Source organism: Chinchilla lanigera, unplaced genomic scaffold, assembly GCF_000276665.1.
Source record: "Chinchilla lanigera isolate Chin_1 unplaced genomic scaffold, ChiLan1.0 scaffold00020, whole genome shotgun sequence".
Taxonomy (NCBI): domain Eukaryota; kingdom Metazoa; phylum Chordata; class Mammalia; order Rodentia; family Chinchillidae; genus Chinchilla; species Chinchilla lanigera.
Genome location: NW_004955421.1, coordinates 27,505,951 through 27,533,611, shown reverse-complemented (window position 1 = coordinate 27,533,611; position 27,661 = coordinate 27,505,951). Strand labels below are relative to the sequence as shown.

General features: G+C 38.8%; 1 protein-coding gene across 3 annotated transcripts in view; it reads left to right on the top strand.

The window, feature by feature from the left end:
* Window positions 1–27,661, top strand: part of Usp6nl (USP6 N-terminal like) — a 124,120-nt gene that overhangs the window by 60,160 nt on the left and 36,299 nt on the right. For 2 of the 3 annotated variants that reach the window (XM_005383896.2, XM_005383898.2), the window contains exons 2-5: window positions 5,198–5,265; window positions 7,264–7,346; window positions 13,958–13,997; window positions 24,993–25,073. In XM_005383896.2, coding sequence (XP_005383953.1) covers window positions 5,198–5,265; window positions 7,264–7,346; window positions 13,958–13,997; window positions 24,993–25,073 — 272 coding nt within the window. Of the gene's footprint in view, window positions 1–1,060; window positions 1,360–5,197; window positions 5,266–7,263; window positions 7,347–13,957; window positions 13,998–24,992; window positions 25,074–27,661 lie in introns of those variants that run through there. The other variant, XM_005383897.2, reaches the window with a different exon arrangement.

Here is a 27,661-nt window from a genome sequence, read left to right as displayed (position 1 = left end):
ATCAGGTTTTTTTGCCTTTTCCTACGATTCAGATGTGGAGATTTTTTTTTAAGGGGAGGTCACTGACTACGCTTTTAAATAGCAAAACCTTTTTTTATTTTTCCTCATATATGTTCATAATTTTTTCTCAGAATTTTGCAAATAGTGTTTACAGTATTCTAGCCAGTAAGTTTAATGCTAATTGGATTCTCATTCCTTGGTATATGACTTGAAAATTTTTCCTTTTGCTGTGCTTCTGAGATCCTTTGCTTTTGTTAGATATTCCAAATAACTTAAACTGAGCATACACTTAGTTTATTAGTATCCAGTAGAGTGTAATTAATGTCCATAGGCACCCCTCAAACAAAGATACTACTTTTGCCAAGTGTTTTTCAGATTTATAGATCTGTGCCCACTGAAAGAAAACAGTAACTGGAAAAAGTAAAGAAGAAATAGAACAAAAAATTTAACATTGTCATCCTGTAGTACTTGTACATATTGTCTCATGAGATATTTGTTTTGCTTTTAAGTGTGTGACATGTTAAGAATGTTCAAAACCACTACTGTAGTATGTATTTGCTTATTGTCTGAATCAGTGGCTGAAAATTTCATGTTAAAAATTATCATTAACCGTGAACTAATGGTGCATACCTATAATCTTAGCATTGAGGGGACTGAGGCAGGAAGATAAGTTCAAGTCCCACTTGGGCAACTTAGTGAGACCCTGTCTCAAAAGAAAAAAAGACAGGGATGTAGCTCAGTGGTAGAGCACCCCTGGGTTCAGTCTCTAGTATAAAAAAAACTACCATTAAAATTGTGGTAAGATATAAAATGTACTTGAAGAACAGTTCTGCTTACTTTTAATTTAATGATCAAAATAAAATTTTCTCGTTCCAAGTTTCAATAAAAGTATTAAGAATGTGTGGCTAATTTTCAAGCAGAAGATTAGGACATACTATGAAGCTGCATGGTTAAAGCCCCTGTTTGTTATTAAATGGAATGCTGGGTGTGGGCTGGTGTGGCTCATAGTTGAGATCTACCCTGCAAGACATGTTTTCACCCTCAACAAATAACATCTTTGTTCTGATATCTGCAGTGCATGTAGCCACAGCAAGGTCCTTTTTCTGCCCTTGGAAAAAGACAGACTGCATCTCAGGCTTTTTAAAGATTTCTTTGCTTGTTTACAAAGAATTTAAAGTAAAGCTAGCTGCCTTCGCCTTTTTGGTTACAATTAATTGGAGAATGTGTGAGGTACCACCTAAGTATTTTGGTGTGCTTGAGAATTATAACATAATAATGAAATCTTGGAATAGTTAGTTTACTCTATGAGGACTGAAACAGCTGTCATTTCCGAAAGCCAGACTGATTATCCAACAAAAGGTAAAGTACTTTTAAGCATTGGTTTAATACTGTTAAATACAATACTGTTTTATATACTTAACACTGATCTGTCAAAATGTACACTAGGGCTGGCATGGTGGTGCACACCTGTAATCCCAGCACTGGGAGGCTGAGGCTGTTGGACTGAATTTGATGTTTAGTTACTTTGTATTAATTTGGGGTTAATTTAGCAGCATTAAAAAAGCTTTAGATAAAAAATTATTATTTACTTGCATAAATTTGTGTCCAAAGATATATTTGTTTACTTGAGCACAAAACCTTCATCTTGGTGAAAAAAGAAGGGTGATATTTAAAGTAGTTGTTCCACATTTTTTCTATATGGTTTTATTTTTAAGGACAGCAACTTTTTATTCAGCTACAATTAAGCAGCAACCATGTTGAGTTATACTTTAACTACCATAATATTTTGGCAATGTTTACTATTGTACTTTAAACCATGTTTTTATAGGTAAACCGGTAAGTTAAGGATTTGTCACACAAGAGGAGCATGAAGATATAATGTGAATTTATACCATAAAGTCATTAAATTTTTATTTGATAAAAATTTACAGTATCCAACAACACAACCGTCATTGCTTTGTAGGTGCCTAGAGCTTTGTGCATACTTGTACACAGATAATGGTATTGCTGCTGCTGTTGGTGTTTTAAGGTAAACTCTTGTTCCTTCAGTGGAATTTCTAAACAAGCAATCAGAATGTATCCAAAGGAATTACTGTAGAACAGTTCTTAATACGCTTCTCAACTACAGCTCAGACAGTAAGAACCCTGCCTAAAGATACTACTTGTCTTCTATAGATGATTACCTCACAGTGTGGGTTAATAAATAAATTTCATGTTGGGAATGATTGGCATTTCTATTTTGTCTCTTAAAAGAAGCAGATTTGGATATATTTCACAAAATTAGTTTGGCTTTAAATCCAATCTCTTTTTAGACTATGTTGATAAATATTAAAAAATTTCCTTCTCATGGAGAAATATAAGGGTAAGAAATGTAAGGGAATTAAAAAAGAGATTAAGAGTTCATTTACTATTGATTAGAATCAACTGTTCTGCTGAGGTTATTGTACGTGATCTTTCTCTCAGAAAGTCAGGAAGCAATTTTATCCAATTTCAGTAGGCCCTCTGTTACGTGGTTAGGTTTTTCTTCCTGGAAGTCTCTTGCCCGACAGTGATCTGGGTAAAGCTCTTGCAGTTTGCCATAGCTTTCTTTTGATGCTCGGCATCTTCAGTTCCCACCATGTGGGTTCCAGTTCTTGCTTTTCTACTATTGTACTTCTTTCTCACTGTTATGTCCAAAATACGAAGGAGATTCCAAGGACTACTGGTAGAGGGGAATAAACAACTGGTGTTAAAAAAAATTCCATGAAAACCTCCATCTATAGAGTTTTGCCTAATCACAAAGAAATTTATATTTGATAGCTCTAATAGTAGACACAGAGTTTAATAAGTAGTCAAGGTCCCTAATTTGAATTAAATTTTTATGCATTTGCTTTTCTTACCTGCAGTAGAAGCATGTGTGTAATGTTTTAAAAGTGAATAGCCAAAGGGAAAAAAGGAACTGACAAAGGCTCATAAGTCAAAAACAGGGTAATAGGAAAAAAAAAAAAATATATATATATATATTTCAGATTTATGTTTGCATAGTTCGTTGTGAAAATCTGAGCAGCTAGTTTGTATTTTTGTTATTAACCCGTTCTACTTATTATTTACACCTCTACTAGAGGACAGCATATTAACATTTTATACTCTGAAAATAAAGTGACATTAATATTTATTCCCCCCAAGCTAAAATATTTATCAATTCCCATTTTGCTGTTTTGACTATTATAAACAATCATGTCTTTTTTGGGGGGAAAATGTCACTATGTAGTCCAGGCTGGCTTTGAATTCCCAGTGATCTTCCTGCCTCAGCCTCCTATGTGCTGGGATTACAGATGTGCACCCGGCTTATCTTGTAGTTGTTTGATTATCTCAGTGACATAAATCTCTTGAGGTGGAATTGCTGGGCAAAGGAGATGCCTGATATTTTTTTTTAAAGATTTCTGGTAACATATTTTTGAATTACGTACTTTCTAGAACGTGTGGCTTTGTGGGTTTATTGTTAATATAAGGAACTGTAAATTCCCCTGTGCTGTGATAAATGAATATTACTACATTTTTTGGTTAGTCTGAGATAGACGCAAATTGATATTTTAAAACTTAGTTTTTTAGTTACAAGTGAGGTTGGTTTTTTTCCCATGTCTTGGTTTTCTTAAATTTAGATCTAATTTTTATCAGAGCTGTAATTAGCGTAAAGATTCAGCAGTCTGTAACAGACTTTTGTAAACAGCTGACTTCCATACTCCTCACTGCCCACAGGGGGAAGTTGCCCCTCTCCACCTCGTCCCTCTCCACCGCGCCGGCCAGTGGGTTTTGTGTTTACTTCCAGAGGGGTAGGTACCATGGCTATATTGCCATTTCGTGTTTTTTCAGTTTTACATGTTATCATTGGTTTCCTACTTTGGAGAGTGATGGTTTGATTCTCCAGCCTGCACCTACCTCTGCCACACATCACATATTCCTTCAACTCTTGGGGAGTTATGAAAGAGAATCCTATTAATGAATTCCCTTTTTTCAAGTCCACCCTTACCGCTCCTTGACAACCACCGTTTTCTGGGCCTTTAGAAGCCAGGGTAGGTCCCAGAAATTCCTAAATTATTATTTGAGAAGAGTTTCAGAAGAAATGGATATAAAAGTGTGTAATCCATCTGCTGTCTTTAACTGGGGGTCTCTGTAAAGTGATGAAAGCTGTGGGATGTGGAGTAAAGATGAGGGTTCAAATCTTACCTTCGCCTTTTTACTAGCTTTATGGCCTTGAACCAGTTGCTTAAAATCTCTAAACTTCTTCACTGGTGTGGGATTACTAAGGATACCTACTTTTGAGTAGTGTCGTGAAAACTAAATGTGATAAGGTATGGGGTAGTGCTAGGCTCAGTGTCTGGTAGTATCGTGTTGTCTGCCAGGCATCTTAGTAAGAAGACAATACAGGTGGCGCTACTATTGTGAATTAGTCTTGTGAATTTTTTATTCATGGTCTTTGTCCAGTTTATCATTAGAATGCTATATTTTCCTGACTAGAGATGCGATTGATACAATTTGTCATTGGTCTTTTTATTTATAGGACTTGGGATATATAATCATATCCATACCATTTCATGTTATGGTCTCTGCTTGGTTGTCAGTTGTGTTTTTGGAAGCTATCCCTGTTAAAGAAGAAAGGTTTGTACATGCGTGTGTGCATGTGCCTGTGGTAAGACTAGAGACAGAGGCTGGCTAGGAGGGTATTGTCGTCGTTGAGGAACTGATGCAAGGACGTGAAAGCCTAAACTGACATCAAGTACTGCACAATATTTGATAGCTACTGATATGTATCGTATACTAATTCATTCATCATAACTCTTAAAAGCCTTTTTCAGTGATCTTCTTATCTTCTGCCCAACTGGACATCATCTGAAAAGTTAGAGCTTTTCATTTCAGTTTCTATTTCAGTTACCATTTCTATAAAATTTTAGACCTAGAACTGATTCTTGAGGGGTAAGATTTATTATGTCCTGAGTGTGTGCAATGTTGATAAATTTACTTTCTTTTAAATGTCATATAATGGCAGATATGTTGATATTCTAAAGTTGTGACCGATTTTTAACTCATCCTTTTAAATTTATAGGATTTTGCTGATTTTTCCTTTTAGGCAATTTTTGAAAAATTTTATCTTGGTTTGTAATTACTTAACCTTATAGTTCTTTGAATAATAGTTCACCTAAATTGGGTCTTTCCACAGATTCGGACCAGGATGTAGCACTCAAACTTGCCAGAGAACGAGCTGAAATCGTTGCTAAATATGACAGAGTAAGTATCCATATTTACTCTTCGAGTGAGTGTTATTAGAAAAACCATATAAATAGAAAGGGATTTGTTTTTGTAGGGCTGAAATTACAGGAGCAGTTTTTACTTTGTGGGGCATTAAGCTCACCTGTTCTCCCCCTGCTTCACCTCCAGGTTGTGTCCTTTCCGCCACACCAGTGTCTTGCCTTTCAGCCCCCAGGTTTGCTCCTGCCACGGGCCCTGTGCCCTGGCTGCTCGCTCTGCTTTGTACTGTGTGTCCTGGCGCCTCGTTCCCGCCCCTTCACATCCCTGCTTGGACACTGCCTTCTGAGTGAGACTTCTCCGACCTCCGCGTTGGCCGCTCACCTTCGCACCCTGGCATCCTGTATCCCTTTCGTTTTTCACCATAGCACTTGTACATCACCATTCTGTACACTATTTGTTGTCTCTCTCCTAGAATGTAACTCTGTTGTGACAAGGGTTTCTTTTGTTTGGTTTCCTGTATCTTCAATACCTAGAACAGTTCTTGACATACTAGGTATTTGTTAAGTACTTGACTGAGTATGGAGAATTTAATGTGCACGGTATGCATATTTTATGTGTGTTGCTATAAAACAGCACTACTGAAGATCTTAGATACTGTATTAATACATTTATGTGTAATTTCTGTTAGCATTTTATCCTTAGATTAGTATGGAATCTGTTTCTTGATGTCCTAGAAAAACACAATTGTTGGTAATTTACGTGTCTCTTTATATGTTGCCTTACCTCTTGAGATTGATAATGCGTCATAGCAATTATTTACAAATGTCATCTTTTACATTTGCATCACTGTGTAATTATGTATTTTTTTAACTTTTTATTATTTGAGAATAGCAGGTACATGAAGTTATAAGAAGTCATTTGGCCTGTGCTCTGCTTCCAGGGAGTCATGCAGGCAGTATTCAACTTAACAGTTGTATTTCCAGAGTTCATTTTTAAGTTGGTTGTTTGAAACATCAGATACAGTTACAGTTATTGTTTTTAGGTTTTACGGCGGTACATGAAAAGCTTAGTTAGGTTATTTCACTGCTTACTTGGTAGAAAACTGGTTGAACTATCATTCATTCATGCTTGCATGCATCTCCCTTACCCCACGCAGTTACCGCCGGCCAGGATCTGGGCATTCTTTTGTTTTATAATGCAGAAATGAGCTCAGCAGTTCTTGCTCACAGGGTGCTCAGCATCAGGGTGTGCTCAGAGAACACGTGGGCAAACATTATAAGACATACTTAGATGGAGGCCTCTGCTAGACAGTTGGGTGCTTGAGTCTAAATTTGAGGAACTGATACACTTTCACTTTAGGCTCCTACCCTTACCAGTATTAGTTAATGGCCGAAGAACAAGTCATGACCTAGCAGAGAAGTGGGCTGAGAACAGGACTCTGAACGTATCAGCCGAAGAGGTGTCCACGACAAAGTCGCAGAAGAGTCGCAGAGACAGGAGGAGATCTCAGGAGGCAGGGTCGTGGAAGTGGGAGAGGGGTGCGCAGTGCTGTCAGTGTGCCTCCCAGTTTCTCTGTGTGAGGCCTGGAGAGTGGAGCAGAGTGACAGCAGATGCCAGTTCTTATTGGAAAGAGTTGTTGCAGGGCCAGTATAGCTGTGCAGCAAAGTAGCAGAGCGAAGAGGCATCTGGTCTGTTCCTCTGAGAAGCTAGAGTGAGAGACAAGAAACACTCTCCCCTAAGAAGTACTCACTGTGGGGCTTTCAGAGTTGAGCAGTTGCTTCCTGAGCTGCTTCCTTAGCCCTGTTGCTCCTCCTTCCTCGGAAGCTGCCTGCAGGAGCCCTAGTCTAATCAAGGCTCAGCTACATACCAGCTGTTACTGACATAAAGAGCCTTGCATAGTTTGTAATTAGGAATAGTGACTGCTTTTCCAAAATTAGTTGAATTTAAAAAATGTTGTTGAGTTTGGTCCTGTTATTTAAAATATCACTCAATTTTATAAACTCCAAATAACACCTTTTTCTTTGTCCATAATTTTAGGGACGAGAAGGTGCAGAGATTGAACCTTGGGAAGATGCTGATTATCTTGTTTACAAAGTCACGGATAGATTTGGCTTTTTGCAGTAAGTTGCATAGATTGAAAGCTAACGTTTTTTATTATAATGTTGATATTATATTGATTTTCCTTTTTTTAATAAAGGTTCTATGAATAATATTCCAGAAATGGCCCTAGAATATACTGTTTTGGTACTAGGTTCCTGGAGTTTTTAACCTCTGTGATTAGACTTGAACTATAGTTAAGAATACAATCTTTAGTATTTTGTGACTTTCGATAAGAACATGAAATGCAGTAAATTAGTTGTATTAATAATGTAGCAGAATTAAATGCACATGCATAACAATTTGTACTTTTAAAATAATTATAAAATATTTAATTTTATATGTGCATTTAAAATATGATTAGCAATTAAAACCTTAGTGTTCTGCAGTATAAAAATGAGTATTATCAAGAAATGCCATTGATCTTCCTTACAGCTGAAATGCAGTAATAATATTGTTCTCAAGATTAGCTCCATTTATCCTGAGTATGTTATATGAAGAGTTGAAAGAGGGCTGGACCACTAAAAAATTCAGATTTTGATTGTTAAAAACACCCCTATAAAATGAGGTAAACCCCCTTATTTTGTTTCTGACACTGTTAAATCAGATTCCTGCAGGCCAAAGACTTCTATTCATCTCAGTACTTTGCTTCCATGCAATTTGAGATTAACTGAATTTTTATTCAGATTTACTTTTTTCCAGCTTTATTATAAGTATGAAAAAGCTAAGATTTAAATTTTCTAACATGATTTTTTAAAAATCTTTTTGAGACAGGGTCTTGCTCTGCAGTTCAGGCTGGCCTTGAACTTACTTTGTATTCCAAGCTGGCCTCAAACTTGCAGTGATCCTCCTGCCTCAAGCTCCTGAGTGCTGGGATTACGGGCGTGCACCACCACTTCCACCCTTTGTAACTTGATTAAATTTGAAGGGAAAATATTTCTTTTGTAGTTCATAGCAGGAACTTATAATACTCAGACCTGATTTTCTCCAGCTTAGCTTTTTCTTGCATTTAGAAATTATTTTGTTGCGTATTTTCTGAGGGTAAAGTAAGCAGGAAAACAAACAATTCTAGGCGTTAGAGGGCATATGCCCTTCTTGTGATTTTGCTGGTCTGTAGTTAACCATTTCATGCTTCATCTGAAAATAAGAATTAGTAACTGCTTCACGTAACTTGAGGGTTTGAAAAATAAATGTAAGAAAATTTCTTTTTTCTTTTTTGGTACCAGAAATTGAACTGTGCTTGCCAGGAAGGCGTTTGTGCCACTGAGCTATATGCTCAGTCCAGAAACTTGTAAAATTGTGGACAAATGTAAGGTATTATACCAAATGATATTATCATGTCTGAAACTTTCTCCTGACTAGTTCCATTGAGAAGACTTTGAACTTCATTGACCTAACAGAGTACTTGGTTATAATGTAAATACTCTTAAAATTAAACTTACTTTAAAAAAGTCAGCTTTGACCATAAATGTGATGGGAAATAACTGCACATTTGTGTGGATTAATATGTAGATCTGGGATAATAAGTGAAGTTTTGAAGGACAATTTGTGCAATAAGACTGTTAAGATCTGTAGGTCCCCAATTTTTCTGCATATTAGAGTCAGCTGGGGTTAATGCTTAAAATTTTTTATGTTCTGACCAATTATGCATGCTTATGTCTGGTAATCTGAGCAACTGATCTGAAGACAACAGTATGCAATGGAACCAGCATGGTGAACTCCTACCATCTTGTCTAGTGAGACTGTGTATTGTTTGTAATGTTTTATCTAATAATTATTTTTTTATTCTCTTTAATGGTTTGAACAATCTTCCATGCTTACATCTGGTGATCTGAGCAACATAGTTGAAGATAACACTATGTAATATAACAGCCTCTGTTAATTCCTATCAGTTTGTCTTGAAACCCTTGTCACTTTTAATGTTCTTGCTTTGTTTCGTTTATGTTTGTGATGTTGGTATGTTGCTGTTTTTTTTTTTTTTTTTTTCTCATTTACTACTCTTTAAAATAAAAAAAAATAGAGTCAGCTGGGAAATTAAAAAGATTTATGGGTTCTAGGCTAGATTTTGATTCAGAAGATACAACCCTGTTTATTTTGACCTTTCCAAGTATTTCTGATGTGATTGAACTGCTCTGATAGGTTTTTAATCATAAAATGGTCCAATACAGTTTTAAGTACGTATGAAAATTTGTATAGTCTGAAAAGGTCTATTAATTGCCCAGCTTTTATTTTTTTTTCTGTTGCTTGAAATAACATGAAGTGAGCCTTAGAAACAAGAGCTTCTGACCTGAGATCCTATCCTGTATTTGACAATCCAAAAATTGTAGCCACTTGTTTTATATTTCTCTTTTGCTCTTTGTGCTAAGTTCCATTTGGGTCTAATGTGGAAAAGTCAGTCAGTACCTTCCCTTAATAATACTAGTTAACATCCATTGAATGCTTACTGCGTTCCAGGCATTGCTGGAATTACATGGTTAAACTCATGTGTTCCTGTTAAAAGCTGTGGGATGGGCTCTCTTTTTGTCTCCTTTATTGTAGAGGATGAAAGTGAAGCACAAAGAAGTCAAATAAATTGTCCAAGTTACACTGACAGTGAGTGTCAGTTCTGGGGTGTGCACTAGGATAGTCTCTCTGCAGTGCTCTAACTACTGTAGTACACTGCAGGTTACTGCCTCTAGTATTAAATAGGATAAGTACCGAAGAAGTGCTTGGAGATACCTAGAAAGAAAATGAGAAGTGGTGTGGGAAGGGTATCCAAACAGGATGCTTCTGTTACGGTATATCTTTTGCAATGTATTGATCTCTTCTATTGCAGTATGTCCTATTTGATGATCACTTAGCGAGGCGATCATTTCTATTACAGGAAATGTGTCTATACGTTTACATATCTGTATTCTAAGATAGCTAAGCTCACCACTCTTTAGAAATTGAAGCAGATCAGTACCATTTCTTCATTCTGTTTACAGTCCTTTTTTATGTTTGCTCCATGGTGCAGCCCTAAAGCAGGCAGCAAAAATTAAAATAGTGAATCATAAAAGTGGATTTTAATGTAATATTTCATTAAATTTCGCCAAACCCATTTTTTTTTTTTTGTTACAATACCTGGTTGTAGTAAAACGCTTTCTCTAGTGGGTTTTATTCCATGTCATTGTAGACTGGAGTTGTTTGTACTACTGAATAAGGTCACTTAACATAGGCATTTAGATTTATGCCTTGTCGTACTTTGATCAAGCATTTCTTCCCGCTTAGTTATTTTTGATTGCTTCTATAATGAAATTGGGTTTTAAGTTCAATGTCAGTACATTGAAATGGCAAAAAATAACCTTGTAACCTTCTCTGAAGTCTTATGGATTCATATCTAACTACAGTTTCAGAAACTCAAGTTACTTGTTATGCTATATGAAGGAGGGACAGTAATTAACAAGTGCAGTATGGTACGAATTTGGTTTTACAATAGATTTCACAATAAATATTAAAGCTGTTGCCAAAGCAGCCTGTCTCAATGTTGGAACAGCAGCATCTTTGTTTAGTTCTTGGTGGTGGGCCATTATCCCCAGATCTTGTGCCCGTAATGGAGTTACAGCTGGACAATAGAGGAATCAAGCTTGCTCAGTCAAAAATAGCTATTGCTAGTCTGCTCAGCAAAAATTCTTGGTATTTGGATAATGTTAAATGTTGCTTTAGTTTCTGAGTTATTAATAGCAAAATTGAAAGGAAATTGTACCAAAAATAGAGAAGATAAAATTAATAGCAAGCATTAGAGGGTTAGCTACTTTTGAAAATTTGTATATTCATAAAATTTAGCTGACTGTCTGAGTTTACTGTGACTATACAAACACACGAGAGCCAGAATAAAGGTGTGTTTGTCTTTAAAAATCATCTGTTGGTTACAAGGGATTAAGAACTGTTTCTACAGTCCTATAAATTTTGGGTTGGTCATGCCTAAACATAGGTAAAAGTTACTTTGAAAACAAAGATGAAATTAATCAGTATATTTGACATACTGATTTTAACAAATTAAGATTTAAGTTTATAAATGAAAGTTAACTTCACATTCACAGAACTAGCCCACCTGAGCTGTTGAGAACAGAGGCATCGTGCTCTAACTAGCAATACGTTTAAAGTTTAATAGCAGAGACCAAATATATCCAGCTAGTCTCTTTCCCTGGATAACTCTGTTACTGTTTTACTCACTGTGTTTCTGTGAGATATAATTGTTTGCCAGCTTGGTGTTTTCTTTATACAACCTTTAGGTGCCCATAAGCCCTTACTCTTTTTTTTAATTTTAATTTTTATTTATTTATTTTTTGGTCTTTTTGTGACAGGGTCTCTCTATGCAGTGCAGGCTGGCCTTGAGCTCACTTTGTAGCTCAGGCAGGCCTTGAATTCACAGAGATCCTCCTGCCTCAGCCTCCTGAGTGCTGGGTTACAAGCATCCACCACCATGCCCAGCAAGCCCTTATTCTTGAAAGCAGGGATTCGCAAACGCTTTGTGCAAAAAGCTAGATCCTAAATGGATCTGGTTTGTGAACCACATGATCTTTGTCACAACTATGTCACTCTGCTGCTATAGCCCAAAAACCATAGACAGGGCCTAAGTGAATGGGATGGCATTGTTCCATTACAACTTTATTCACCAAGATAGGTAGTGGGCCGGATTTGATACATGGGCCACAGTTTACTTACCTAAAGAAATACTCTGCATTCACCCGTAGTGTAGACCTCCCTCTCCTCTGCTTGAAGAATATGTGCAGGTGGCAGGGTAAGGGTACGTGCATGCATTTTTGCAGGTATGCGTTTGACATTCCAGCCATGCATTAGCATTTACTAAGCTTTTTCAGCACGGCAGTTTAGGTTCTGGAACTCTCATGGAGCCCTTTACAAGGTGCCATTCTTCTGTGTTCTCCGTGGAGGGCTGATAAAAATAACGTTCACCAACACAGAGACTTGAGGAGGAAAAGTTCTATGGAGATCTGTGTCTGCCCACTGCAGATTTTGCATGAAAAGTTTTTGGTGTAAGAAATAATGAAGGAAAATCTGTTTAGGAAAACTGGACCACATTCTTATAGTAGAGGTTCAAAATCTTATTTATTTATTTATTTATTTATTGGTTTTTCTCCGGTACCGGGAACCGAACTCACGACCTTGCGCTTGCCAGGCAGGCGCTTTGCCGCTGAGCTAAATCCCCAGCCCCCTTTTTTGTATTTAAACCTCAAAGTTTCTTTTCTTTTTGAGAACTGGTGTCAGAACCTCTGTTCCTTCACGTTACATGCTTTGGCACTAGCTGAATATCTTAGTTTGGTCCACTGGATTAGATAGTATCGAAACATTTCTGTATTGGGCTAAGCAACTAAATGCAAATGTTAGTTTTCTTGTCTAAGAAATGATGGACTTAGACTCTGTTAAGATCTCTTTTGGTGATTACACTTTTTTTGTTAGTTGTATTGTGGTGGCTCAATGGTTCATCTAAGGACTTTCCCCAGTAGCAAAAGAGTGCCTTTGAACATGCTGAACTCTTGAATAATAATGTGTCATGCTCTCTAAAGTGGTACTGTTTGGTTGCAAGAGAAAGCCAATGCAAAAATATGTACATATTGCTGACAAAGCATCAGTACTACTGAGAAAGCTACTGACTGAAAGCATTTTACTTTACAGACAGCATTGTTTTTATATTACTGATAGTTAATATGAGCGTCTCCAAATATTTTACATTAGATGTGATATCGTACATGTACCAGAGAAATGATGTTGATTTTTTTTTAATGGGTCTTTTTGAGAGATGGTCTCACTGTGCAGTTCAGGCTAGCATTGAACTCACTTTGTGGCGCAGACTGGCCTTGAATGGCAATCCTCCTGCCTCAGCCTCCCCAGTGCTGGTATTATAGATGTGTACCACCACACCCAGCGATCTTTTTGTATATTTAAAAAGAATTCTCTTGAAGTTTTGCCAATGTTTTCTTTATTGTACAAAACAGAAGTGGGTGTTTTCTTTTTAATTCATAAATTCGTTGGAGGCTGTTTTTTAACAGTCACGTATTATAGACTATAATTGGAGCCAAAAATGGAGATGGTGATCTAGGGTAGAGGTTGGCAGACTGGCTTTGGTGGCCAAATTCAGCTCACCAGCCGTTTTTGTAAAAGTTCTGTGGGCATAGTGCCACACTTGTTTTACATATTATATGTGACTGCTTCTTCACTAGAACATCAGAGTTGAGTATTTGTGAAAAAGACTGTATGGTACATGAAACCTGAAATACTTGCTGTTTAAATATTCACTAGGACAAAAGAAGTGTGCTGACTCTGGGTCTAGAGCGGTGTTCTAGAACTTTCTGTAGGGATGGAAATGTTCAGTGTGGCGGCCTTTACCTACATGACTTCCATGCACTTGAACTGAACGGACTACACTGAAATAGCCGTGTGTGGTTAGTGGCTGCTGTATAAGACAGTGCACTTGTGGAGATTTGCAGGCTGGCATTGTCACAGAATAGGTATTGTTTTCAGTTGGCTGCAGTGGAATGGAGACTTACAAGTCTCGTGATGTCCAATAAATCTTGCACATCATGAGTACCTATAGGTTTGCTATGACTGTTTACTTTGATTTCAGCCATTTCACATATGTTATTATTTTCTGCAGTGAGGAGGAGCTCCCATACCATAATGCAGCTATGGAACGGGTAAGTCCAGTTCTTTCTTTCTTTATAGTTACTGGTGAATTGCCTTTCTTGGAGAAATAAAATTTCCATGATTTTGAGTGCTATTTTATATGTAGTATGCAGTCATTCTTAAGATTTGACCCTAATTATATCACTCTAAGAAAGTAATTAATGGTAAAATCATTTTAAGAAGGTTTATGAGATTTTGATAGATAGTGAAAGCAAAGAAATATAGCAGTTAGTAGAAAAGATTTGCATTGTAGAATGGTGTCCCAGGCGCTGCCTTAGTCTGTGGACTGTTTTCTTGGGCAAGAACCTGGGCAGCCAACTTTTTAAAAGTTTTACAAGTGATTCTCGTGCTCTCTCAGCTGAGAAGGTGCCATTCTAGGCCAGTAACTGTTCTGTGAGATTCTAATGAATTTCCCACAAATAACAACAAAAAACATTTTGACTTCTTGTGAAGTATCTGAGCATTTTAAAGACTTAAATAAGTGTTATATAGCAAACCTGTCTGCCTGTTTTTAACTTTTCCTCTACTTGGCAAGGAGCTGTTTTCACATCTAGGCCTTTTTTGAGAACTAGGGATTGGATATTTGAGGTTGTTCAGAATCTGCCTCTCCTCATTTTTTCTGCCCCCTCCAAACTGTAGAATGAAAGTGGGTGTCAAACTGTGTTGTCTTGTGTTTGTGTATGTGTGTATCTGATGTGGGGGTGAGGGAAGGATCTGAGTTTCCGAGAATGAAGGTGAACTTGAAATTCAGAAAATATTTTAGAAAATCTTAGATCAAAATGCTCTGAAAGTCAAGATTGTAGCAAAAACTTAATGTAGACAAAATTGCCATTTTGTGTATATAAATAACTGTCTGGGTACTTCCTGCAGTTGAAAGACTACTGTTTCTTATTATCGTAACCTAGACGGGTGCTTTGTCAAAAGAGTTTCTTTTAATAGCTGCATTAGTGAGTGGCAGCTGTGTGTTCAGCGCTAGACCCGCTCCTGCACAGAACTCTGGACTGGAGTAAGCGTGCTTTCTGCCTGTGAGAACTTACTGTTACTAGAGGAAAGGCAAGTGAGATAGGAGGAGACTTCGGGTGGCATTGGGACACACAGTTAGGGCAGTGAAGTGGTACTCTGGAGGCGGGGAAGACAGACTCCATGTAGCTGAGGAGTACATGACAAGGAAGCGACAGTGGTGGTGGTCATTTCGTTAATTCTGCTGTGGTGAGCTTCATCAGTCTGCTTTAAATGGTAACAGAGGGTTTGCTCTGGCCTGTAACATCACCTGTTGCCTAGTTCTCCCTCTTCACTTGCTGTCTGACACACGGATGGCACGCTGTCTTTCATTACTTCTTTCCCAGCTTAGCCTCTGCTGTAGCCCTTGCAGAGGTCTCCATCTTACATGATTCCACTTACAGTGCCATGATAGTGATAACCAATTCAGTAGAAAATATATTTCTGATTTTTAATTTTTATCTTTTTCCTGAGTTCAGTACTCAGATCTGCCTCATCTGAGTAACTCTACACTTCTAGTTGTTTAGTCTAAAATGTTCTGACCTTCTTTGACTTCCTTTCATACCCCTCATCCCATCTGTCAACAAGTATTGTGAGTTCTGCCTTCAAAATATGTTCAGAATTTGAGGACTTTGCCATCTCCTCTTCTGTTACCCTGTCCACTCCCAGCACTCTTGGAGCTTGCTGCCTTCCTCTTCTCGCCATTGTCCCTTTCTCCTCACATCTCCCTTGCTCACTGTAAAACCAGAATGGTCCTGTGACGAGGTCAGATTATGTCACTGTCGGGTGAGAAGACCTTGCGGTGGCTGCCCGGCTCACCCGCTCTCACAGGGAGGTCCTGAGAGCGGTCTTCATGGCCTGCAGAAGCTTGCTCCTGTTGGGCCCTCGATCTCACCTCCTCTCACCTCCTCTTTTGCTTGCTGACTGCTGAGTGTCTCTTGAAGATGCTGACCAGATTCCCTCTTTTAGGTCTTTTGCGATGGCTGCTTCCTTTTTCGGAGTGCCCTTTCCACTTAGCTCCAGGCTCAGTCCTTCATTCCCTGTAGGTGTCTACTTAAATGTCACCCCTGCAGAACAGCAGTATCCCTGCCATCATACGTAAAGGGATGTCCCAAGTGTTAAATGTCCACCTTCTTCGGTTTTCTCTTTACCACTTAACACTAGTTCATATAGTATCTATTTCGCTTATTTCTTTATTTTGTCTGTCTTTGCCTCAAGAGGTAATCTGTGTGAGGTTTCTCCTCTTCCTCTTCTCCTTTGCTTCTTCCTGTATCACCAGAACCTAGAACAGTGCTCGTGGCCTGTGCTCAGTAGGTGTGGATTGAGTGAGTGGACAGGTGGAGGTGATGACTTCCTTTAACGGTGAATGTATTGATTTAAGAGATTGTCCTTTCAAGTGTTACAGTGTCTTTTATTTGATAGAACAGGAATAGAAGAGTTGGAAGGTTTTTAAAAAAAAAAAAAAAAAAAACAAAAGATATTTATATTTAGCAGAATAAAAATTTAGCAACCCAATACTGACTTTTTTCTCCAACGACCCCTCCCTCTTTTTCTGATTTCCTGGTCCAGAAAGTTCCCAGTCCTCAAACCAGTGATTTAGAGGACTCAAATGTGAGAACAAAAGATAAAGCAGGCGGGGCGGAGCTGGGAGAACATGCACCCTTAAAGGAGGCTGTTTGCTTACCTTTTGACTTGCTGTTTAAGAGACTCCCTGTATAATAAGACTTACACAGGGTAATTAAACTGATAACTGGTTGTTTACTCAGGAGAGTTTAATGTAATGGAGAGTAATAGGTGATCTGTGTAATTTAAATTATTTATTTAATCACTCATTTAAATAAAACATTTTGTCAGTCTTTCATTGGGGCAAGGTTAGGATTCTGAATGTACTGGTTGAGGGTCCACAAGGCTTTTCAAACGCGACATTCATTGCATTGCCATGTACAGTTTTGGCTTCTTCAAAGTAGAATGAGAATTTAGTCCCATGCAAAACAGGTGAAACTTTCAGTTTGGCAAATTTCCCCCTAGCCTTTCTGCTTTAAGTTCATGGATTCTCTGGTAGCCAAGCTCTGACATTCCTAGGAGACTAACAAATTTACATTTTGTAATTGAATGAAATCAGTGCACATCAAAGCCTTGCTGAAGTTTATAGTCTTTACAAAGCGTGCAGTTGAAGTGTGTACTTCTTGATGATTGGGGAGAACTAATGTACTGATGTGTAATCAAGTAATCATGGATTTGGTTCTAGCCTCAGCTATGTACTGTTTTACATAAGACACTTCTTCATTTAGAATAGGAATAGTAATCCTCCCTCATAAGAGGATTAATGTGTTTACAAAGCACTTCGGGTTCCCCCAAACAGGCACTTAAGCAAATAAACAAACACACTTATTATATTTACTCTGTAGAGAACAATGTTAATAATAGATTATATTGTTTCTCTGAGCTTATTGATGTTTTTAATAAGGAGGAAGTAGTATGTGACACTATGAATTCTCAAAGGTTCACCTATTTTTCATGTAGTACAGTGTTTTAGGGGATGTACAGAATGTTGGAGTCTTCATTTCTGTAAACACTATACCTTAATTTTAGATGATTTGCGGTCTTGCTCAAAACACACGCCTGTAGAGCTTGGAAAGTCAAGGTGTTCTGTAAGAATGGACCATCCCTCCTTGCACTTCTGTCCTCTCCTGCCCTCTGCTGGTGGGAGAGAGGCATGGGCCACACCTGTCAGTTTTATCTTCACTCTTGGGTGTGATTGTTTGAGATGACAAACAAACTGCAGAGATAAGGAAAACTCAGTGGCTTACTTCATTCTCATAATGCACATGGCACAGAACACTTCTCATCACCAAGAAGTATTTGGATTTTCCCCATACACCAAGCAGTTCCCCCGAGGAGACTGACTGGGTGTTATACAATTTAGCTCAATTCTAACACTAACCAGAATTAATAGAGATCCTGAAGGTTAAGGGCATGATGTCACAATATATCAAAGACAGATTGAAAGCCCCAGGTTGTCACCGTGGTTTTGGACTGATAGGCTGTAAATCAGTGTACCCCTCCCCCCCTCCTTAGATACCCATATTAACTAGAGTGGCTTACAGAACTCAAGCGTTTTTTAATCCTCATTTATTATTCGGAGGAAACAGTTGAGGAATAGGCACAGGGCAGATGCATCGGGCAAGGTACAGGGAGGTACCAGGCCCTCTTTGGGTATGACGTGCTGCACCAGTTCACCAGCCTCAGAGCTCTCCAAACCCCACAGCTCAGGGACTTTTCTGGAAGCTTTGTTATGGAGGCAGGATTAATTATTGCCTCAGTCTTCCTTTTCCAGAAGATAGGGTGTGGATCCAGAAGCCAAGAGTTACCTCATAGAACCATAGATCCCCCATAATTCCAGGGGAGATCCCAGGGGTTTTAGGAGCCAGAGAGCAGGGCACAGACCAAATGTATATTGATTATATCACAGTATCATGCTCATATTCAAATGGGGGGGGTCCATAATAGCATCTAAATACTTAAATTTGAACAAGTTTAAAATTTCTTATTCTAGAAGAGAAGGCCCTATGCATTGTGTATGTGTTTAACTTTTACTACTTGAATTCTAAGCCATCTAACTAGTGACAGAGGTGTGGGACAAGAAAAAAGCTATGTGGGCAACCAAACAGATAGTTGTTTAATACTTACTGTTTACTGGATCCTACATAGAGTTCAAAATAATTGTCTCAGATTCCTAATAGGAGAGTTCTATTGACTTGGAGGCAATGTCAATTTAAAACAATAGTTTTTTGTTTGTTTGTTTTTGTCTTTTTGAGACAGGGTCTCGCTATGCAGTTCAGGCTGGCCTTGAGCTCACTTTGTAGCGCAGGCTGGTCTTGAACTAGCAAGGATCCTCCTGCTTCAGCCTCAGCCTCCTGAGTGCTGCGATTACAGGCATGCGCCACCACGCCCAGCCTAAAAACAATAGGATTTGTTTCATAAACTTAAAGCAGAAGTTTAGTCCTTTTCTGGGAACAGCTCCTGGGGCGTGATACTATGCTGTTTGCTTAACCAGTGGAGGTAATAGAAGCAAAGGGAATATGTGGAGAGGTTAAGACCACTGTATTATTGTGACATTTTGAGAGGAGAGAATTTTCTCTTGCTAAGGTCTCCTGTGGATAGTTTATAAAAGTACATTAATGAGCACATTTAGTACCCAAATCTTAGTTTTTAAGCAGCACTTCTGCTAAAAAGAACCATGGTGTTATGGCTTGGTCTAGATGTCCCTCCAAAGCCTCATGCAGTCAACGGTGAGGTTTTTCAGAGGGGGCTGGATCTGGAATGTGTGATGCTGGGATTGATTCATGGTACAGTGCTAAGCTCGAGGGCACCAGGATTAAGGGTGTGAGTGCTGTCCGCCCTGAGTGGCCTGGGTAAGATAAAAGGGTAGAAAGAGCTGTGGTCAGCCCGTGTTGCTTTGTTATCTTTGCCCACCACAAAATGTTTTTTCTCTGCACTGCCTGTCTGCTGTGCCACTCTGCCTTGGAGCCAGCTGGTTATAGACTGAAATCTCTACATACCGTGAGCTAAGTAAACTTTTTTGCTTTTAACTTTGGATGTCAGGAAGTAAACTAGGTAACGTGGTTTCTTAAAGTAGTGGCTGATTCCAGCTTTGACACAGAAGAGCATAAGGTAGACCAGCATCAACCAGTGCCAGAAAACAAAGAAGTGTTGGGAGACTAATAAGACATTCAGAAGGACTCATTTGAAGGAGAGAAATCTATCAGAGCATAGGCAGTCTGGCCAAACTTGGGAATATTAAAGCTTCAAAAAGTATGATGATGGCAATGGAGTATAATACATTGAATTTTTAAAAATAATCCTCCCATTATGATATTGAAAGGGAAAAAGAGCTAAAAGGGATAGACTTTTAATCTCAGTAATAGAGAAGGAATGATAGAATTAGGGAAAAAACACCATTCTACCATCATCAGTGTCATAATTGTCCCACGCAGATATTATCAGTGGATGATGAAATCATTAAGTAGTGTTAATTAGGAACAGGGTGCATACAGTGTCTCAAAGTACATTGCACAGATTACTTATTAGTTATAAAAGGGAATGTCTTTGTTAGTGGAGAATTTGGGCAAATACCACCTTTATTGAGTGATCAAAATATAGCATCATCGACAGTGATACAGACTGGCATCACATGCCCCTGATGTGATGTGGCCGGAGAGATACAGGAGCAATGAGTAATAGTCCTGCCCAGAGCTAGAGGAGCTAATCAGACAAAGGCAGTGTCATGGTGACACATCCCTATAATCCCAGAACCCTGGGAGGCTGAGGTAGGAGGATTGTAAATTCAAGCCCAGTCTGGGTAACTGAGTGACTTGGTGGGACCCTGTGTCAAAATTTTAAAAATTTAAAAGGAGCTAGGAATGCAGCTCAATCTGGGTTCAGTCCTCAGCCTCTTTTACACACACACACACACACACACACACACACACACACACACCCAAGAGAAAAAGCCAAAGGTATTGTTAGATTAAGACATTTCAATAAATACGATAAGCGACCCATAATAGGATCCTGAGTCCCTCCTCCCCCCAAAAAAGCTAGCTATAAAAAACATTTTGGGGCTGCGCATATAGCTCAGTGGTAGAATGCTTGCACATGTGACACTAAATTCAATCCCTAGTATCGCCAAAATTTTTTTAAAAATTGGGATAAGTAAGGAATTTGGTATATGGACCATTGAGTTAATAATGAGTCAGTCTGAGTTAATAATGAGTCAGTCTAGAATGTGTTGAGTATAATAATGGTACTGTGATTAGCATGGTATGTTTTGTTCTTAGGTGCACATACTGGGGAATGTGTAAAGGTGAGGGGTTTGTGCCTATGATTTTCTATTGGGTTAGCTACACACAAACTCCCAAACAATGTAGAGAGATGAAATTGTGCGAAAGGTTAGCACTTGACGGGTCTTAGTGGAGCACATGTGACTACATGGTGTGCTACTCTTCCAACTTTGCTATAGGGTTAAACTGCGTGAGAGTGAAAACAGCCAGTCATGGCTGTAACCTCGGCAGTCTGAAAGGCTGAGGCAGGAGCATTCCAAGTTCGAGTGCAGCCTAGGGTCCTGTGAAACTTAGCAACTTAACGAGACCCTGCCTTAAAGAAAAATGTTGCAGATGTAATTCAGAGTGTAGACCCTGGGTTCAATCCCCAGTAACACCCCTCCCCAAAAGTGAAAATAGAGAAAAATAACATGTTTATATATAAAATCAACAGAATCAATTTTGTATAGGTTTCTAAAATAAGTATTTCTGACTTTGGAAGTACCTTTAAAAATGTTGGTGGAATGATACCATTTCTGTTATGCAAGAGATACTTTTATAATTCAGTTCCCATCATGTCCATATTCTAATGAGCAAACTGCAATCAGAAGTAATATTCTGACTGTGATCTGTTCATGTTCATTCTCCTTCACAGTCTCTTGCCTTGGGACTACAGAATACTATTGATTATTATTTCTTAATGATGTTTAATTGACTTTTTAAAATGTAAACTCTTTCAAAGTTTGTTTAAACTTTCTTATGTAACAACCACCATTTTAGGTGATGAAATTAAAAGATGAACGTGTGATATGGTTCCTATGGCCAAAGAGTTTAAAAGTTAGTGTGATTTGTACAGTTAGGCAGCTGGAAAACAACAGTTGGGTGCTACAACAATAATCATGATAATTCTCAATTTTTAGATGAGACAATAATGGTACAGAAGAATTGAGTGATTTTCCCCAAGTGAAACAAACGGGAAGGAGCAGAACTCAGATTTGGATCCAGCGTAGCTGGTTTCTTAGTCATGCCACTGAAAACTGAGGGAATAGTTAGGCTGGGAACCTGGCGCTGTTTGGGAGAGGCTTTGGACCCTGCACATTGGATTTAGATCTTGAGAGCATGTATAGGAATTATGCCAGATGATGGTGAGGAAGAGCATTACAAGAGACAAATAACAAAGACTAGCAAAAGAGGTGTGAAAATACATTGTGGGTTGGGAGTGACAGATAGTTCAGGACGGCCAGATTGTAAAAGTAGCAACCAGTGAAACAGATATGTTAACAGTTTGAACTTAGTGTGTAAAGAATGAATAGCCTCTGAAGGAGTTTAAAGTGGGACTGTGTTTAAAAGTATGGTAACCATGTTAAGGCTAGGTTGAAGACGGGGGTGTCAGCCAGAAACTTTGATTTCTGAGTGAGGGCAGAGGACAGGGTGGAAACGGACAAGGAGAGGCCAGCAGAGTGCAGTCTGAGTGTGGAAAGTAAGATGAAAGGGAGACTCCGTTGCCGTCCTTCTCGTTTGATGGATTGAATGCATGCAGATGCTGTAGTTCATGTCAGGGAGCAGGCAGAAAGGTAGGAGCAGCGTGTTTGGGGAACTGAGCTGGATGTGTTGGGTTTCAGTCTGTTAACCTTTTAGGTGAAGATTGTTAATATGCTGTTGGGTTCCAGTTTCATCTTGGTGCGGTTGGGTCTATGACAAGTTGATGTTCCTTAGCCTATTTTTCTAGGGTATTGAACTTTGTGTTTGTTAAATATGTTTCCAGTTATTTCTTCAGGATAATTTTTAGAATAGTTAGCTTCAGCATATTTGGTGAGAAAGTGTATTTTAATCTGTAGACATTCAGGAATAGGGAGAAAAAGACTTTCATGTGCATTCAAGTTGGATATTGTTGAAATGACAGCATTATGGCATTAACATTTAAACTTGATTGATCTACTGATAATTTAAAAATTCTATAGTCTGGGAGTTTTTCCAAATATAACTTTTTTTTAAAGTGTAAGAGAAAGAAAAGCTCGCTCGTTTTTAAAAATTGTATCTATGTACGTGTTTTGCTTTGCAGTGTGAAAATGTATAGCATTTAAAATAATCCATATATATGATAAGCACTAACACAAAAGTGTATCTTTAAAAAAAAGAATGACTGCTTCCTAAAGTGATTCGTTGATAATTCATAGTCATAAAAATGAAAGATAGCAAGAGACCTGCCAGATCTCAGCAGGGTTGTTCCTGGCAAAGCGTATGTTATTATACTCTTGGCTTGGCTTGAATTGTTTGGTGTTTTCCTGTTGGTGGGAAAAGGGATTATGCTTTGAAGAAGTTAGGAGGGGAAGGAAGAACAGAAAACACACCAAATGGCAGCTTAGATCAATCTTGATTTTTCATGGTGTGGCCTTCTCTAAAGTCACGTTTAGCAGAAACATTAATTAGATTTCAGTGCCCCACTGAGTTTTCAAATTAAACATATTTCTGGAACCATCTGTAACACTTTATCACTAATAATATAATGAAGACAATGCTTAGCCTTTTGAAAAATGGGAATTAGAATGAATTTTGCTCATGAGTAAGCATCTTTTATTATGAGAAACATCAAAACTTTAAGTGGAGTTAAAAATTAGAGTTTTAAGATTATAGCTAAAAGGAAATATTCTTGGCAACAAAAATATTCTTGTCAAGTAGAATCTTTTCCGAAGTTCTGGATTTGGAAGGGAGGATTTTATGTTTCTTTTAGATCTAAAAATACTGGTGGTAGGTATATGCCATCTGCCGCCACGGTGCCTGCCTATCTGAGGCTGGATTGAAGCCAGTAAGCAAGGAGCAGTTGTTTTCATCTAGGAACTGTGATCGCCTGTACTGGAGTAGAGGACGGGCTGGAAGCCAGAGACAGAAGGCGTGCTGGCTAAGAGACCAAATCCTGGAGGCCGAGTGCCTTGCTCTGAGCCCCCCCTTACACTGACGCCTGTCCCTGAGGCCTGTTACGCCTCTGCTTCCTCAAAGTGGGCACGGCCATACATCCTTAGGAAGTTGTAGGGTACTGTGTGTATATTGTAGAGCAAAGATGTATCTTCAGGACTATTTTCCTCCTGGTGTGTTGTTCTTCTGTTTCCATTACTTTCTATTCATACATTTACTATAACCACAAACAAGTCCAGGCACTTAGCAAAAACACTCTGTCTTCCTGAAAACCAAAGAAAGGAGGACCTGGCATTTTATATCTCACTTTCACCACTACCGAGCTGGGCCCTAGACCTTAATTTCATGTCACCTTCAAGACCCTTGCCCACTTCTTCAGCCTTGTTTCCTGATATTTCCTATTTCAGAGCCTTGGGAGCTACCGTCCGACCCCAGCATGCTGAATGATCACAGAAGTGCAAACTGGCACATCTGCCTACAGTGTTCTTTTCCATGTTGCACTTTACAAAAACCCTAAAATCTTTCTTTCTTCATTTTTGCTTGTGTTCTTGGATACCCTAGGTGGGGATTTGACTGTTTCTTGTGTGACCTTGCTGTTAGCCTACCTGTCTATGCCACAGCGTCTGCCATAGCACTGGCTTTCCATGTTGGTGACCCTGAGTGCCTAGTCAGTCTTCTTAGGCAACAACTATGCCTTACTCACCTTTGTACAATTTTTTCTCAAGTATACAGCTAGTTATGTGTTATAAGTACCCAATTCTCCTTTAAAGCTTTCATTTAGTTTTTTTTATTGGTACCAGGAATCGAACTCAGGGCCTTATGCTTGCCAGGCAGGCAGTGTGCTGCTGAGCTACATCCAGACTCCCAACTTTGATTTAAAACATGATCGAAAATGAAGAAAAAGCATGGAATTTTGAAAGTGTTTCTATTCCTTCATAAAAGATATTTCAGAGTATTTTATAATTTCCTTTTATGTATAGAATACTCAAGATTTTCAATGATTAGCTTTAAAGTTTTAGAAAATAGAAGCCAGACCTTTCTGTATCTTTTTACCTAAGTAGAGCATTCTCTAGGATTGTTAACTTTAGCTGTGGAATACTGTTGACACTGTGCCAATATTATCCAACATACAAAAGTATGGATATTTGATGTCTAACACAGAATAACTTTTTAAAGTAGTCCTTTTTAAGCAACATTCTCTTTGAATATTTTTTTGTAATTTATAAGCAAGGAAGCCTCAAACAATAACAGTGAATTTCAATTTTATTTTAGCAAAAGCACCTGGAAATTGAAAGAACTACCAAATGGCTGAAAATGCTGAAGGGATGGGAAAAATACAAGAACACTGAAAAGGTAATTTAAAATAATGCTATTTCTATAGGAAACTGTATAAATTCAATGTGGATTTTCACAGTAAAATTTTTCTTCAATTATAAGAATATTGTACTCATATTCATTTTGAAAGATTAATTTAGTGAAATGCCTTAGCTTGAAAGTCCATGTGTTGTGACAAATACTTAACCCAAATTGGTCTCAGCGGTTAAGAGGTTATATCACATGGTCCAGAGATAGGATAAGTTCAGCAGTAATTTAATTCAGCTACTCAGTTATGTTGCCTATGACTTAGTTTCTTACGTGTGTTCTGTGTCTTCTGCACTGTCACTGTTATGGTGAAGCTGGCTACCGTTTGAGGTCAGAACCACTGCATTAATTTCAGGCTGCATATCCACCCATCACTTTTCAGAAAGAGACAAAGCTGGCCCCTGATCACTTTCTTAAAGCAGGACAGTCTCCTTTCTAAATTTGCTCCTGGCAAACTTCCCCTTAGATCTTCTTGCCATGCACTGAGTCGTGCTAAGTTTTACCACGTTCCCAGCAGGGGTACATCCATGCCTGTCACGTGCCACCCAGTGAGACAGTCATGCATGTACCCCTGGTGCTTCAAGCCGGCAGGAATGCGTTAAAGCAATTAAAGAAAACTACTCACATCTGTTAATATTGCTATCAGTCTCATCCGAAAAGTCTTTAAATAGTGGAAAGGTGTCAAGTTCCTGGTGGTATAAGTTTTTTTTTTTTTGAAAGCTCTAATTTTTGCTTGAAAGGTCAAATGTTATCAGTGGCAACAAATTCAGTGTTACTTTTCTTTAAGTGACAGTCTCACTTCATTTATTTGGAGAAAATGTCTGCCAAATACCACCGCAAGTCTAAACAATCACGTGGGTGTGATTGGCTGCTTGTTCTTTTAAGTAATGACGGTGTTCTGTGAAAAGAAGCGTTTGGCTGAGACGGCCACTCAGTTTTCTCAGTGCCTGTTCCGAGGTGGCTGTCCTACTGCAGTACGCAGCAGGAGGCCCGTATGTGTGCTCCGCGTCACCACTCAGCACAGCCACAGGCTGCGTGCTCAGGAGCTGAGACGTAATAAAAGTAATGTTTGTTACTGCTTCATCCCGGGCATCCTTGAGTGAAACTGACCTTTGTAAAATTGTGAGTGCAGAGCAGAGTGACTCCTTGTTCAGCGCCGCCTTGATTTGTGCCAGGGTGCAGTAGTTTTGTCATCATTGCTTTTCTGCCACCAGGGCAGAGGTCGGAACGGTGAAAATAGAAAACAATATTTTAGTCATATTATGAAAATAGTTCTGACCTCATAGACCATGGTTTGTGAACCACTGACATCTTTTTCTGTAAAGTGCAGATAAAAGTACTCATTTCAAAGAGATGAAGATTTAATGAGTTAATGGAGGGAATGCACTTAGGGTTGTACCTTGCATATAGTGAATGTTAACTATCGATGTTAACTTTTTGAAGGAAGACTGGATAGTTAAAAAAATATCTTAAGGGAAAAATGAAATCATTCATTGTCCTATAGCAAAGTACAACTGAGATAACTATTAATGATTTCTTAAACTATTTACTCATACTTTTTTCCTATGTAATTGTTTTTCTTCCCTTTTTTGTGTCAGTGTAAAGTGTACATGTCAGCATTTGCCAGCAGGAATTCCAGGAAGCTCAGTTCCTGGGTTCTCACAGGAGTAACATAGAAGCACGGCAGCCCTGAGGTTGGGCGGAGTCAGAGCCAGACGCCCTGGGTGCAGAGCCCAGCCTGCTGCTTCCTAGTTGTGTGGCCTTGTGAACGATACTTCACTTTCTCCTGCCATAGTGTGCTCGTGGGTACCGGGGAGAGAACTACCTGGGAGGGTTGGTGAGGACCAAATAACCTAGCAAAGCACGTAGATTAGTGCTTGACAGTGTATCGTCACTTAACTGTTGCTTATTATTAGGTGAGGAAAGGGCTCTGATTAAACAGAATTGGGAAAATCGGAGCTAAACAAAATTTAGCAAGCCTTGTTTACCACGGGCCTCCTCCGTATGAGTTTTAAGTGTGCCCTTAAATGACATGAGACTTATCGACGACGGGCATCTCCAAGTGACAGGACTGCAGAGTCACTTTGGTTACAGGGCCTCTCACAGGGCTAAGGGCATTTTGCTTTCTGAGAACCCTACAAATCCTTATTTAAAGTCAGAGTGTTTTATTTTACTCATTGTGTATTGTTGGTTTTACCATCTTGTTTGAGCACTGCGTTGAGAACTCAGGGTGTTTCAAGAGAGATCAGTTCGAAGTGGAGGGTGGTGCAGCACCCGCGCTCTTGTTCAGTAGTGTGCTGCCTCAGGGTAGCTGCAGGTGGCGGCTGCTTCACCTGACGTCTTGGTGGGAAGGTTCTCAATGGCAGTTACAGGCTAAATTTCCATGCCTTGTGCCTACGCTTTAATCTCACATTCAGTCTAATAAAATATTTGTAAGTTAGGGTTTATGCTCTTCTCTGATACACATATAACTATGAAATGATGTAAGTCTCTGTAAAATGAGCAGTTCAGCTAGGCTGTTATTCTGACAGCAACTCTGGCTAATGCAGTTCTCATTAAGAGAGATTTTTAGCAGAACT